This window comes from Myxine glutinosa, chromosome 5 (genome assembly GCF_964187855.1).
Source record: "Myxine glutinosa chromosome 5, kmMyxGlut1.1, whole genome shotgun sequence".
NCBI lineage: Eukaryota > Metazoa > Chordata > Myxini > Myxiniformes > Myxinidae > Myxine > Myxine glutinosa.
The window spans coordinates 159,071,767-159,087,438 of record NC_136265.1 but is presented as its reverse complement, the minus strand read 5'-3'; the positions used below and the strand labels follow the sequence as shown (position 1 = coordinate 159,087,438).

At 43.2% G+C, this 15,672-nt stretch overlaps 1 protein-coding gene across 1 annotated transcript in view; it reads left to right on the top strand.

Annotated features, from left to right (window-relative positions):
• The window catches only part of LOC137426868 (Na(+)/H(+) exchange regulatory cofactor NHE-RF2), a 71,485-nt gene that overhangs the window by 30,898 nt on the left and 24,915 nt on the right, over positions 1-15,672 (top strand). The window contains exons 2-3 of the mRNA XM_068115844.2: positions 6,355-6,534; positions 10,480-10,633. Coding sequence (XP_067971945.2) covers positions 6,355-6,534; positions 10,480-10,633 — 334 coding nt within the window. The remainder of the gene's footprint in view (positions 1-6,354; positions 6,535-10,479; positions 10,634-15,672) is intronic.

Genomic DNA, 15,672 nt, shown 5'->3' with positions numbered 1-15,672 from the left:
CAATTCACAGCAAAAGACCGGAAGAGATGAGTCTGTTCAGATGCATTTATAGCATGCATTTATGCATGGAAGAGATGAAGAAATGAGGTGTATTTATAGCATGTCTAAGTAACCACGACACTGACTGGTTCATCAGTCATGACGTCATTGGTGTGCTGAACGCCCATTGGTTGACTCAGTCATCCCTATCCCTGGCTCGATTGTCAGCGATGACTCACCATTTGCATCATTGCTTTGGAGGGAGGGGGGATGGGGTTCCCCCAACGCCGGGGACTCCACATTTGTAGACATACCATGGACAGTGGTCGGGGAAATACCTTAATCTTTCCATGTTGAAAGAGAATGAGAGAATGTACAAATTCCTTTTGAAGGCACAATATAGGGTCTGTGGAAGCAACCTTCATCCATTCCACCGAGTGGAGTGGGGGGTGGGGAGGAAGGGTTGGTGATATTTGGAGGACCAGAGTGGATGGGGGGCCTGATATTTGGCAGACCCAAGTGGAGGGAGGGCCTGAGAAAGATGAGAAGGACCGTTGGGGATGCCGCACGCAGATCACACGATCCTGGCTTTGGTTTTGGTGTTGTTTTGGCATGTTCTATTTTGTTTTGTGTGACATCATATTCTGTGTATTGTATGCACACATATTATTTTTATGCGTGATATACATATTGTGCACATGTTGTATTGGAGACACACATGTAAAATGCGACATATTGCACATATTTTGTACACACACACACACGCACACACACATATATGCACACACACACACACACACACACACACACACACACACACACACACACACACACACACACACACACACACACATGCACACACACAAAGGTGGATACATAGAGACCTGGGAGAGCTCTGTTCCACTTTCTGAAACTCGCATTTGGAGATAACAACCAACGACACACACATACATACACACATGCACACATGCACACACTGACATTAATTATAATTTATTATAGAACATTTTTATCTACTTGTGTGTATCTTTGTTTTTCTGAAATTATCGGAAGTAAATCTCGAATAATAAAAGGCTGTGTGTGTGTGTGTGTTCTCTTCCATAACTCCAAAACCATGAAACCTAGCGGCCCCAAACTTTGCATGCATACTTATCAAACTCCAAATGATTGTTTGAATGAAAACAGGCTGCTGGGTGTTTAAACACCATTTTTGAAGAAAATTAATTGCCTTATTTAATTAAAACAAAACAGGCTTTATCCTTGGTCAGTCTGCTATCCCTCATAAGGGCCTTGTGCTTTTTCGGCCTTCTCAAAAACGTCTTGCCTTGGGACAGAAGTTCTGCACGATTAAGAGCTTAAAATATGCGTTTTCTCTTTCCTTACTCACATCATCGAATGTCTGATCTTCATACCTACAAATTGCTGTATATATCGCTATTGTGGGTGCTATAGTTTGCAAGTTTGGAGCTTCGGGCATATTTATGCATGATATGATGCGATTTTTTTTTTCCCACAATGGCCTCTCACGGAATAATTAAAGCACATCTATCTATAATTCCAGTAATCTCTGTGTGTTTGTTTGTACGTTTGTACGTTTGTTTGTTTGTCTGTGACCGCTGTTTCTCGACAACCACGGGTCCGATATACTTTAAACTTGCCAGGTATATTGCTGGGGACCCGAGGATGTGCCTTTTCAAGGTTTGAAATTAATCGGACAAGTACTTACCGAGCTATGGCGATTTAGCCGTTCGCCGTTCGCTTTGGCGTTGCGAATGGACCAAACCATTGCATGTAAATAGAGGGGGGGGGGGTTCTGTGGTCGTTGCGAATGGACCAAACCATTCATGTAAATAGAGGGGGGGGGGGGGGGGTTCTGTGGTCGTTACTGCCACGTGGTTTCAAAGTTTTTTTTTGTTGTTGTTGTTTGCACGCATGTTTTTTTGCACCCACGTACGGGCACGCCCTAGGATGTTTACACACACACACACCCCTACACAAATTTTTTTTTTTTTTTTTTTTTGGCAAGGAACGGGCACCCACGTACGGGCACGTCCTAGCTTATATATAGTACGGGCATGCCCTAGTCTATCTATAATTCCAGTAATCTCTGTGTGTTTGTTTGTACGTTTGTACGTTTGTTTGTCTGTGACCGCTGTTTCTCGACAACCACGGGTCCGATATACTTTAAACTTGCCAGGTATATTGCTGGGGACCCGAGGATGTGCCTTTTCAAGGTTTCATATTAATCGGACAATTACTTACCGAGCTATGTCCAAAAAACGATTCAACCAATCAGAGAGCAGCGAGCTATCGCGTGTGCCGAACGTGGCGGACACACTCTGCCTCGAATGGCACATTTGAGAGCGTATTCATTTATTTCACGTTTGCAAACTATGTTGGCGCTATGTTGGCGTTAAACTATGTTTTAAAACTAATAAAAACCCCGGGGGGATTGTCACTGTACTCGCAAGCCGTTCGCCGTTCGCTTTGGCGTTGCGAATGGACCAAAACATTTCATGCACCAAACCATTTCATGTAAAGCGTTCGCCGTTCGCTTTGGCGTTGCGAATGAACCAAAACATTTCATAGACCAAACCATTTCATGTAAATAGAGGGGGGGATATAATTTTAGATATAGATATAGTACGGGCATGCCCTAGTAATCAAAGTTCTGAGATTTAAAAAGAGAGAGTGGGAAAGCTATATAGTATTACAGATTACATAAAGGCTCCTTCGTTCACCGCTGTTATGTCTGTCTGTGTGGCATTTTCGAGCCCTGCAAAATAATTCCATAAAAGCAAGCCGTTCCTTATTAACCGGTGTTTGTAAGCTATGGCTATACAGTCACAGGCAGTGTAATTGACTTTTTATTACAGCGGACATCATTTTTGAAATAGAGATTATGAATGTTATTGTTAAGGACAATGTTAAGGTGACAAGATAAACGTGTTATTTTAAGCATTTCGTTGGAGTGCTTGCTCATGCTACTTGGATTTGATGGTGATAGTGGCTCAGTACACTGTGGGGATATCCCAAGAGTTAGGAAGGCAAAATAAATTTGAGGATTAAAAGAAATGCACACTCGCTCTAAGCCGTCTTTCCTGGGTTTGAATCTCGACCCAGCTATAAACTGTCATCCCTGTGTTTCACAGGCAGGATGATTCGTCAATGTGTGTGCCATCCCTCAGATGGATGTTAAGCTGGACGTACCATCTACTAGATTTTCAACACCCCCTCTCTTCCCTCCCCCTCCTGCCCGTCCCCACTCTTCATCCTCGCCCCTCGCTCCCCCACCCCTTTCTCTCTATCTTTCTCTCTCCCCCATCTCTTTCCCTTCCTCTCCCCCTACCATAATCTCCCCCCACCAGTCCACCCTCACCTCCTCCCCCGCCCCCCTTCCATTCACCCTTCCCCACTCACCTCCTCTGCCCACCCACTGCTCTGCCCCTCCCCATTCCCTCCCCCTCCACTCCCCCACCCCATCTGACTCTCCACCCCCTCCGCTCCCATCCCCCTACTCCAGTCCCCTCTCCTTCCTCTCGCTACCTCCCCTCCTCTTGCTACCTCTCCTCTACCCTCCCACTCCTCCTCTCTCTCCCCCACCGCTCTTAATATTCCCGCCAGCTAAGCAACTCCGGCAACGCCGGGTACATTAGTTCGTGAGACGCATTAATCTAAAGATGCCAATGACATCATATATGTTGGATCCACCCTAAAGGATATGCCTCTGTCCTAGAGGGCTAAATATATTTGTTGTTTCTAATAATAAATCTTGTTATTTATAATTATTATTACTATTATCACTAGTATTTGGTGAGGCCTGGCAGGATCCTCAAGCCTAGAGGTACGCATACTAATCTTTGAGCTGTCTAGCTTGGGTTTGAATCTCGACCGAGCTATAAACTGCCATCCTGGTGATTCACAGGTAGGGATAGTCATCAATGTGTGCACTGTCCCTCTGACAGATGATAAACTGGGTGTTCCATCTGCTACCATTATTTAGTGGGTGTTGGAGAGATCCAAGGATGTATTTAATGAAGAGTAGGCGGATCATCAGCATCACCCTGAACAATTTACAAATTCCTGCCATCCTTGGTCGAGTTTCCCGCGTCGGAGAGCCTGCCTATCCAGGTTTTTACCCCGAGCCACAAAACTGCTTCATCAGAATCATTGCTCTGTATGGATCATGGCGTGCGAGTATGGGTCTGAGAACTTGGTGCTAATAATATTACCTACCGCTGGTTACTCCCACCAGGGAGTAATGCATTCGATCGTGTGTGTGTGTGTGTGTGTGTGTGTGTGTGTGTGTGTGTGTGTGTGTGTGTGTGTGTGTGTGTGTGTGTGTGTGTGTGTGTGTGTGTGCGTGTGTGTGTGTTTGTGAACAAGATATCTGGAAAAGTTCTGAACGGATTTTGGATGAAAGTTGGTGGGATGATTGCCCTTGGGATAAGGAAGAATTGATTAGTTTTTGGTGAAGCTCAGGATATTATTCCGGATCCAGGAATTTTTTGAAGGATTGTTTACCATTGGAAGATAGGGCTCTTTTTTTAACATTATCTTCTATATATTCTATGTTTAACATTGTGATATGAAAATAGTTTTCATATTTGTTGTAAATATAGTTTAAACTCGTGGTTATGCGTTAGAGCGGTGTATTTTGTTAGCAGCACCGTCTTAAATGTTCATTTTTTTTTCTTCTAATAAAGACATATTCTGTCATTTTAAAACCACCAAAGTGTGTATTCGGTTTCCCCGTTTCATAAAATGTATCGTTTGATACGTATAATGCTTTAAAACTTTTTTTTTTTTTTTTTAAACCTCAGAAGAGATATCAACATTTACCTCAGCGAATGGTAATCGCGGTGTCAGTATTTGATGAACTTATAAAGACGTAGGTGAGTTATAAGTGTCCCTAGCATGTGCACGGGATTCTTCCCAGAAGAATGAGTGGTCGCATGAGCTTGTACGACTTAAAATGAGCGAGTTTTGTTTTGACGTTTGGGCCAGTTTTACATGTTGTATCCCTAAGGAATGAAACGCACGTTTTTCCTGGCTTACAATTTTATTTGAAGTCACACATGCCTCAAAATACACTCACTTATATAGAATTGAACGCTGAATCCGAAAATGTAAGTGAAATTGCCTTGTTTTTTTTTAAACATTATCTTCTATATATTCTAAATATATATCTGTGCAGTGTCTGTCTTGTGCTGTCACTGAACTACTCCCTCAAACTTTTGTGAAATCGTACTATTCCAACTTGACCCACGGCGGGAGTATGCGCTCTACTGAGTGGCGTGCTAGTTTTTTTATTTCACCCACTTTAACGTGATGCTTGTCATATCTTGATGGTAACATTTGTAGATCAAAAAAATCCCTTCAAGCCGCACCTAGGTTACCTATTCATGGCATTTCTTCTGTGTATGGTTAGGATTCATACAATTTGCCTGACTTGCTTGATTGTGTGGAATGTAGCAATCTAACCTGTCCTCAAAGGTGTTTTGTGGTATAGAAAACCTGCTTTTATGGATTAAGGTTAACATGATTATGGTACTTGGAATGTGAAAAATGTATTTTGTGGTTTTGGTGTCAAAAGCAAAAATGTTTAGGTAAGCTCCATTGTATTGATTTCGGCATACTATGACTCTGTGTGAATAGCACAGATGACACCTCCCACATAACAGCAAAAATATACCTGCTGTCTTTAACCTGAAGGATTAATTTTTATTAAAAAAACAAATTACTGTGTTGTCAGAAAGGTATGATTGTGATGGCATCTGGGCGCAAGGCAGATGCTTGTTTTATGGGTGTGCGAGGTTTATTGGGTTTCAGCTTTACGTGCACCGTACATAACAACCACAGGAAAACATTCTCGGCATTTCGTGTACGTGTTGATGGAACTAAGTGCGAAGCGTGACTTGGTGAACAAACATAAGCAATTCCATAAGGCCTGCCTTTGCGCAGTCATCTCTTCTTTCAAGCTCCGTCGTTTATATCACGTGTTCCACCACACGTTCAGGTCGATGTGGACACAAAGTTCAGAATATTTTTGTCTCTACGCTGATGAGACACACAAATGAATCTGGTTTCACAAATCAACAAAACGTAATAAAATCTAGTTTCTCACGGACTGATTGATTGCAGACCATATGATAAGCTATTGGCCCAACACAGTGCTCACAAACTGTCTTCAAAGATCGATGAGATCGTTAAGGAATTTGAAACATTATCAGGGTGTTTATTAAAAGAGAATGTTTAGACAGCCTCCCTTTGTGATGTCTTTTCATCGAGTCGTATTGTACATTTTCTTCCTTTGTCACCTATTGAATGTGAATGATTTACATGCCATGGATTTTTCTTTTTGACATCCATCAGGTGTCTGAAGATGTTTCCTCTGACCTGCGCCCACGTCTCTGCCGCATAGTTAAATGCCCCCAAGGCTATGGCTTCAACCTGCACAGCGAGAAAAGCAAGCCGGGACAGTTTGTTCGCATGGTCGATGAAGGCCTGCCGGCGGAACAGGCTGGCCTGCGGCCTGGAGACCGCATCGTCGAGGTAATGTGCTCACCACAGCTCCATTAACCTGGTTTTTAATTATGTTGTTTTTCGATTGGCAGTTGTATTAGTTGTCTGAGAAACAAAGTGGTCGATTCTTCCTTGGTTTTTAATTTATTTTCCTTTTAACCCACTTATTTAAAACGTCCTCACCTAGTCCATCCCATCATTTACTAGATGTACATTTGTTGCCTCTCGATGTACATTTCTTGCCACGTCATGAACTTGCCTCAATCTCACAATCATTTTTTATTTTATTTTTGTATACAACATCGAGGCTCGTGTAAGAGCTAACATTAATCACAAAAAAAACAAACGGACACATAAGACAAAATAAAGGGAGCAGGAGACAAGATGGGGGAGAGAGGGGGAAGCACACAAGTACAACATTTGAGAGCAGGGACATCGGGAGATCTGTGGGAGGGAGAGGGCTTGGGGGGAGGAGGCATGGGAAGGGGAGGGTGGGGGGTGGGAGAGGTAAAAAAAAAAACACATCGACACAGCTCGGACTTCTAGGAAAGAAGTCGGTATTTCAGAAAAGTGGATCTGGGGTGAATTAGCGGGGGTAGAAAAGATCAAGGTTTTGGATGGGGGAAGATAAGAGATGGTGGTGAACAGCTGTTTTAAAGACCTGGATGGAGGATTGGGATTGAAGAGAGATCAATCAAGATCAAGAGAGAGATCAAGAGATTGATTTAATGTAATCCTGTGCTCCACACGAAAGCAGATTTGGTGCTGCCAAAGCAGCCTCACGGAAAGGATTACACTGGGTGGTTTGCCATTGGTTTGCCAGAGGACACCGTGCGGTCTTTATTGTCCACCAACCAATGCCGGCCGATGGGTTGCGCCATTTAACGTCCACCCGATGGACGGCGCACACATTGATGCTTCGCCCTGCATGCGGAACACCAGTATGACTGGATAAAGCTGGATCGAGATTAAAAGCCAGGCTAGATAGCTGAAAGGTGAGTGTACACACCTGTAGTCTATCCTGCCACTCCGAAACCAATTTCATGGGCATGTTTATTTTTTGGATTAAAAAAAAGATTTTCACCTTTGGGACAATAAAAAATATCAACAGAGAATGATTAGTGTTTTTTTCAAATCTGTTATTTATACCCATAATTCATACACTTGTTCATAATGTAAAATTAATGATAAACTACTTGTAGTTGTCGTTTTTAATAAACACCACCAATAAATGGTCAATAAGTGAAGGCTTACCCTTTTTTGTATTCATAGCCGAGGTTCGTGGAGGCGCAAGTGCACCGAACGAATAAGCATAACAGGCAAAAAGAGAATGCAAAACACACATGCACGGGGTGGACAAAATGGACACAGAAGGAAACTCCGAGGGAAAACTGGAAAATTGGAAGGAGGAGGGGTTTGGGTGGGGTTGTCGAAGGTAGAAAAGATCATGGTTTAGGATTGGAGACGATCTGAGATGGTGGTGAACAGCTGTCTTGAAGACCTGGAGGGAAGAATGACATTGAAGAGAATGTGGAAGTTCATTCCACAGGTGGGAAACAGGGGAACGAATGGGTGGAGGTGAGCAGTGATACTGGATTTAGGTAATATAACCAGAAGGGGATTTATGGTGGACCGTCTGAGCACTGCAGAAACCAGGAGGGGGACAAAGCACGGAATGGGCAGAGGGTGCAAGACCAGAATGGAGGCGGTAGAAGACAGAGAGGCCACCGACCTGTGTGCGATACGAAGTGATAAGCCCATGGACTCAGACTTGTCACGGGAGATTCCAACGATTTGAGGGGATTCGTTTCCACGGTGTTGAGCTGAACAAGATGAGGCAGGGGAGCCATCCTAGAGGGGAGAGCAGCACTCCATCAAGGTATGGGTGAAAGCCTTGAAGGTGGATAGGAGTTCAGGTGTGCCAATGAAGGACTTTGTACGACACAGGATACCCAGTCGCGTCGGCGGCTGGTTTTGTCGGCCAGCTTTGAAATGTGGTTCGCCCAAAGAAAGGTCATAGCTGATTTTGAGACCTAGGAGTTTGAATTACTGAACTTCCTTAAGAGAATTGTGAACAAAGTAGATAGGAGGGTTTGCCAGACACTTATTTTGGAGAGAGTTAGTGAGTGTGAGATTTGTCAGGATTGAAAGACATATTCCAAGTGTTTGACCAGTTTGTAATTTTTTTTTTCAAGGTATGAAGAGAGGGAAGAGGTTATGAGTGCATAGCTTTAAGTCCATTTTCAGCCTCCACTGTACATCCAGAATTTATATTGTATCAGCAAGTTATTTTTTATCCTTTGATGATAAAGAAACTTAGTTGTCTAGCTCACTTCAATTTACCACCACAGCATCGGTAAAACCACACCAGCAACACAACAATTGTGGTAAAAATAGAACCAGGTTGTACTGCAGTCTGATTGACAGTTAATTTGTCAGTACATAATTTAAAGCAGAGTGGGAATTAAATCCCTATCTTTAAGCGACAGGATTCCGACAGTTGGGTTGTATGGAGATAGATTTTGATGGTTTGAATGAATGAATGGTCGTTCTAAGGCCATTTTCCCCGCTAGAGCGGGGGTTAGCCTTGCGGGCCCCATGACAATCATGGTTCCCTGTTTGAGGCAATGTTTTTATGGCCGGATGCCCTTCCTGAAGCCAAAATGATGTCAAAACCAAATGTCAAAAATCATGTCAAATGATGTCAAAAATGACGCCAAAATGATCGAATGAAGAACACAAATGTGGAGCTGATTCATAGTTCATCAAAGATTTTTTTTCAAACAAAAGTTTAAATCGCCTTTTCATTCATTCATTCATTTATTTATTTATTTCTAATTCTGCGCCGACAGTGTGCTGTACAGCAGGCATAGCTAACTGCTGGCTCTTACGGAGAACGCTGATTGATTCACCAAGTTAGTCAGCTTCCTTCAAGGTGAAGCACAATCTTGCGGATATGCATGAGCAATGAGCATAGTTTGAATTCTTCATCCTGCTTATACCATACTATGAGCCCTATCATGGTACACTGTCCAGGTGTATCTGTGATGTGTATCGTCAATGTACATAACCCTTACTCCCGTTCCTTCTCACTCGATGGGCTTTCGTAGGGGATACGACAACATTGCAATATTTTGATTATTGATCGCAATGTGTATATCGTCATCATATAAACTGTGCACAGTTCCTTCACTTCAGGTTTTGGTAAAACATTCCACCTCCTTTTAAATATACAGTCCTCGTCAAGGCTACCTGCCGCTTTGCTGAAGGGTTTAATCAAAAGGCAGGATGTTGCACTTGACAAACATATTGCTTGTCTATCTGTGTCTCAATGAGGATGTAAAATAAAGTGAAATCCGTGGAAATATGATCTTTTATAACAGTTGTTGTTGTTGTTGCTGTCAGCGTGGCTGTGGTTGCTTGTGTGCTTCTTCTGTACTCATATATATTTCTATTGCCTCGAGAAGTATTACTGTATATAATTTTGTGGGCTCCTTCCGTGTCTGTCATCCTTTATTCTAAAGGGTTCCTGCTATTGTACCAATGTAACCGCTGCATTAAAACTCCCGGTCCGACTGCTTCTTCTTCCATTCCGTAAAGACGGGCTTTTAAAACAGGCATTTTAAAATTATTAAACGGACATTAATTTTTGTTTCAAGATCAAAGAGTTATCTACAAATTATGTGCATGGGAAGATGGAGTTGGTGGAGTAAGTAAGTACCGTAGATGAAATTGAGAAAGGAGAAGGGGAGGAGGAAGCAAAGGGCACGGAGTTATTAATAAACGTTTATTAATGGGAAATGTTTGGAAGAGAGGCATCAATATTATATCATTTACCTTTTGAATATGTATATAAGCTCTAAACCTGATGTATTAATGTATTTAACCAACAAAGTGCCTTAAATGTCCTTTAGTCAAATCATCTTCCTTGTTATTTCCCATTCTCTTTTTCTTCTTGTGCTCTTATCATTTTAGGTCAATGGCGTCAACATTGAGGAAAAGAAGCACGGTGAGGTGGTGCAGATGATAAAAACTGGTGGGAACGAGACTACACTTCTCGTGGTCGATGCAAAGACGGACAATGCCTTTAATAAATTAAAGATGACTCCAACTACATTACACCTGAAAGGTGAACACTGCATACATTGGTGGCCATATCGTGATGGTTACTACATATCGTGACATGATGCTGTTGGATGTTTATGGAACAGAATTACAGGGGTTCAAAACCAGGAATGGATAAATGGCCCACCTTGTATTTTATGGCACATGCATCAAATTTGTTTGGATTAATATTTCATTACTCCTGCCAGGAAGTAATGCATTCGATCGTGTCCGTCCGTGTGTGTGTTCGTGTGTTTGTGAACAAGATATCTGGAAAGGTTCTGAACGGATTTGGATGAAAGTTGGTGGGATGATTGCCCTTGGGATAAGGAAGAATTGATTAGTTTTTGGTGAAGCTCAGGATATTATTCCGGATCCAGGAATTTTTTGAAGGATTTTTTTACCATTGGAAGATAAGGCTCAGCAGCGGCCACACACGGCGGGAGTATGCGCTCTACTGAGTGGCGTTCTAGTTATGCTTGTGTGCAGCAAAATAACACATATTTGACAAGAAACCTTTTTCGTGCAAATCCAATCTTGTTTCCTTCCCCACAAGCACAAGGTAAGGTGGCCGAGTGACGCATAGGAAAGGTGTTTGTCCATCACACAGTTGGTAAGACGGGCACAGTGCTTGTTACATCCGATGAGATACCAATTGGTGGGATGAGCTCATCGGATGCTTTCTGAAATTTCCGTGATGTCTAAATGCATTGTTGATCAAAAGTAAATCCATGGGGATGAGCATCACTGATGTTGCAGATTTTGGAGATTATGGCTTACGGCCTCTGCTGGAGAGAGTGCCTAAATTAGCCTCCTATGCAATGTGGGAAACTCGGCGTGCCTGGGTTGAGTTAAATACGATTTTGATGAGTGATTTCTGTGTATGAGCATTATGTAATTTCAAATAAAAGATTGTATAGATATTTGATAATCTCACAGACATTATAGAGATCTGACAGGATGGTGCACAGGTGGCGCACTCTCCTTTGTGCTGTTTAATCTGGGTTTGATTCTCGACATGACTATTCTCTCAAATTGGTGTTTCACGGGCAGGGCATTGCATCACCGTGTTCTGTCCATTGAATGGACATTCCATTCACCGTTCTGTCTGCAACTTTAGTTGACGAACGTTAAAGACCCAGGGAGTCTTTCCAAAGAGTAGGGGAGTTATCGTTGACACCCTGAACATATTACAAATCCCTTCCGAAATAACCTCTGGTTGACAACTATCAGGGACACCTCTTCGTGGTGGCTGCACCCCCCCCCCCCCAACGCAAACCGGGGGCCAAATCTTCCCCATTCTTCCCTGCTGCCCAGATTTGTCAGGGCAGCGCGGTCACGGTCAGTGTGCCGATTGGTCCCCATAGGTCGGCCCTTTCCCTTTTGTCTCTTTCTTTCATTCTCTATCTGTCTCTCTAACTATATAGTGGCCCCTACTTTGTGAAGACAGGGGCACACCATCCGAGGTGTGGGGGATCTCTGGGTCGCTCCTGGGAGATCAATCAACTGTCTTCGTGCCGCCGGGCTTGTTCAAGAGCTGCTGTCTCAACAATGGATGGAGGTCCTCAATGCCAAATAGGAAATCAGAGCTGTCTCCCTCGACATATCACGTGCCTTCGATACGGTCTGGCACCCCTGCCCTGCTCACCAAACTCTCCTCTTATGGTATCCCTGAAAACCTCCATGCATGGCTTGCAGACTTCCTCTCTGGTCGCAGTCAACGTGTGGCCCTGAATGGAATTCTCTCATCTCCCCTTCCTGTTCAGGCTGGAGTTCCTCAAGGCAGTGTTCTGGGCCCTGTGCTTTTTCTGGTCTTCATCAATGATATCTCTGACTCTCTGGAAAATCCTCTCTATCTCTTTGCTGATGACTCCACTCTCTGCCGCTCCATTCCTCATCCCTCAGATCAACAGGCAGCAGCCTCCTCACTCTCTGCAGACCTGGACAAAATCACAGACTGGTCAAACAAGTGGAACATGTCTTTCAATCCTGACAAATCTCACACTCTCACTTTGTCTCTCTGAAAAGACCGACTGGAAAACCCTCCCATCTGCACTACCGGTCAAAAGTTTTAGAACACCTCAATTTTTCCAGTTTTTATTGAAAATTATGCAGTTTAATGTCTCATTGTACTCTGAAATTAAGCATAGAACAAATAAACAATTGGAGATAAAAAAGAAATCATAGAATCATTTTGTTTAACAAAATTTAATTTAAATTTTTGACTCGGCAAAGTAGCCATCTTTTGCAGATATAAACGCCGAACACACTCGTGGCATTCTTTCTACAATGGAAATCAAATATTGTTCGGGAAGTTCTTCCCAACACTGTTGCAGAAGTTCCCGCAAATGTGTTGCACTTGTAGGTTGCTTTGCTTTCACCCATCTGTCCAGTTCATCCCAAACCAGCTCGATGGGGTTTAAGTCTGGAGACTGTGCTGGCCATTCCATGATTTGAAGCCTATCGTCTTGTTCTTTTCCTGGAAGGTAGTTTTGACATAGCCTGGAGGTGTGTTTAGGATCATTATCTTGCTGTAGGATGAACCCCTGACCAACTAGGCGTATACCAGAGGGTATTGCATGGTGCTGCAAAATGCTGTGGTAGCCCTTTTGGTTCAGGGTGCCAGTCACTCTGTGCAAGTCACATACTCTGGATCCAGCAAAAGAGCCCCAGACCATCATGCTTCCTCCTCCATGTTTGACAGATGGTATCACACACTGAGGAACCATCCTTTCGCTTACTCGACGGCGTACAAAAACTCTGCGTGATGAACCAAAGATTTAAAATTTTGATTCATCGCTCCATAAGACCTTCTTCCAGTCTTCAGTCGTCCACTGGCGGTGCTTCATGGCCCAGGCATGCCTCTTTTTCTTGTTTTGCCATCTTAGCAATAGCTTTCTTACTGCCACTCGACCTGTCAAACCTGCAGCTTGAAGTCTTCTCTTCACAGTTGAAACTGAGACTTGCTTACTTCGACCAGTGTTAAGCTGTGCTTGAAGCTGTTGTCCTGTGAGCTGCCTATCACGCAAGCTGTTGACTCTCAGAAACTTGTCTTCTGATTCTGTTGTGGCTTTGGGTCTGCCAGACCTCTTCCTGTCAGAGTTTCCTCCAGTTTCCAATGTACTACTTCCTGCAATGAAATATTGTCCAAATAATGCTTCAGAGGGTGTCATAACAGTCTGTTCCAATACTGCTTTTATGCAGACAGGGGGGTTTGTAATCAAGTAATCAGCAGTGGTTGGGACACTTGTAGGAATTGTTTGCATCAACTTTCAAGGCTTAATTTACTTACATTGCTGCAGAAGAGCTGTAAGTTGTTAACCCATTACTTGTTCCCTGAAGAAGGCCTTTTTTTTTTTTACAATGTAACTGTGCGATTTACATTATTTTCCTGTTTTTGCTGACCTAAACTTTTTTTTTAACCTCAAGCAGTTTACTGCTTACCTTTGTACCATTTCAGGTTATTCACTGGACTTGAATTGCTTAAATTTCAATAAAAACAGGAAAAATTGAGGTGTTTTAAAACTTTTGACCGGTCATGTACTTTCTGAACAATCCTCTGAACAATGGCCTCCAAAGCCAATCGCTGACTGGGCATCCTCCATCGTGCGAAGTCCTTCCATGGCACACCTGAGGTCCTCACCACATACAAGGCTTTCATCTGCAACTTGATGGAGTACTGCTCCCCCCTCTGGGCTTGTGCTCCTGCCTCACACCTAGCTCGGCTTCATGCTGTTGAAACCAAAGATTTCAGAATCATTGGAATCTTCCGCGATGAAGCTGACTCTGAGGGACTTTCACTCACCCACCACAGGCAGGTAGGTGGTCTTTCTGTCTGCTACCGACTCCTCTCCGGCCTTGCTCCCCCAGCTCTGTCTGTGCTCTGTCCCCCAAATTTTCCTGCAGGACGCACAAGATCTGCCAGCGACCCTCTTATGGTTCAACTGCCAAAATCAAGACTCTCTGCTCACCTTCACTCTTTCATTCCTCTTTTCTCCCGCCTCTGGAACAAACTCCCTCACTCTCTTTAATTCCACTCCTCGTCCCTCCAGGTCTTTAAAACAGCTGTTCAACACCATCTCTTATTTTCCCCCATCCAAAACCTTGATCTTTTCTACCCCCGTGAATTCACCACAGATCCACTTTTTTTACCAAGAGTTTTTACCTCTCCCACCCCTCCCCCCTTCCCAATCCCACCACCCTGAAGCCCTCTTCCTCCCACAGATCTCCTGATGTCCCTGTTCTCTGCTGTTGTACCTGTGTGCTTCCCTCTCCCCCCCCCCATCTTCTCTCCCGCTCCCTTTATTATATGTTTTATGTGTCAGTTTGTCTTTTTGTGATTAATGTTAGCTCTTACACGAGTCTCAATCTTGTATACAAATAATAGAAAGAACTGCCTGGGGATATACAACAACAACAACAACACCAACAACAATCTCTGGTTGAACGACAGGCCTGGCAAACCAGTTCCAAAAAAATAGTTGGATCAACGAGAAGCTCTGGCCGATCCACCAATGAGGTGGGGATAATTGGGGTCTTTAAAAAGTAGCAGTAGCCGCAGGCAAGATGACAATAAAAATGGACCTGAAAAATCGTTTGTAAATCTTGAAAAGGGGGTAAATGCATTCCTTAATCTTCAATAATATTTGGTGGTTTTTTTCTTTCTATTCCCCTCGTGTGCTCAACTTTGAGCTGCTAAAAGCAGGGTCTTGTTTTGAATGCCTCGACTCGGAATACATTATTTATCATCCGAAGGATGACTTATTACCCAAAGAGAAATGTAACGGTGAAAGTAAAGAGTGAATTGAATAAAATCAGGTTTCCGCTCGTTGCCGCATTGAATTGTGGAGGTCGATATCCAACCGAATCTTCGGCATCTAGTGCAGTTTATTGCTATAATATTCATGATAACATACAATATAATGTGATGTAACATGAATAGGGCTTTTCAATATTGCACCATCATGAAGCTGCTTATCCAGTGACACATTTGTAATCCGTGATAAAATGAGGTTTGGCTCGTTTTACTTTTCAGGAATCATTGTCTAATTTTGGTGTTTGCAG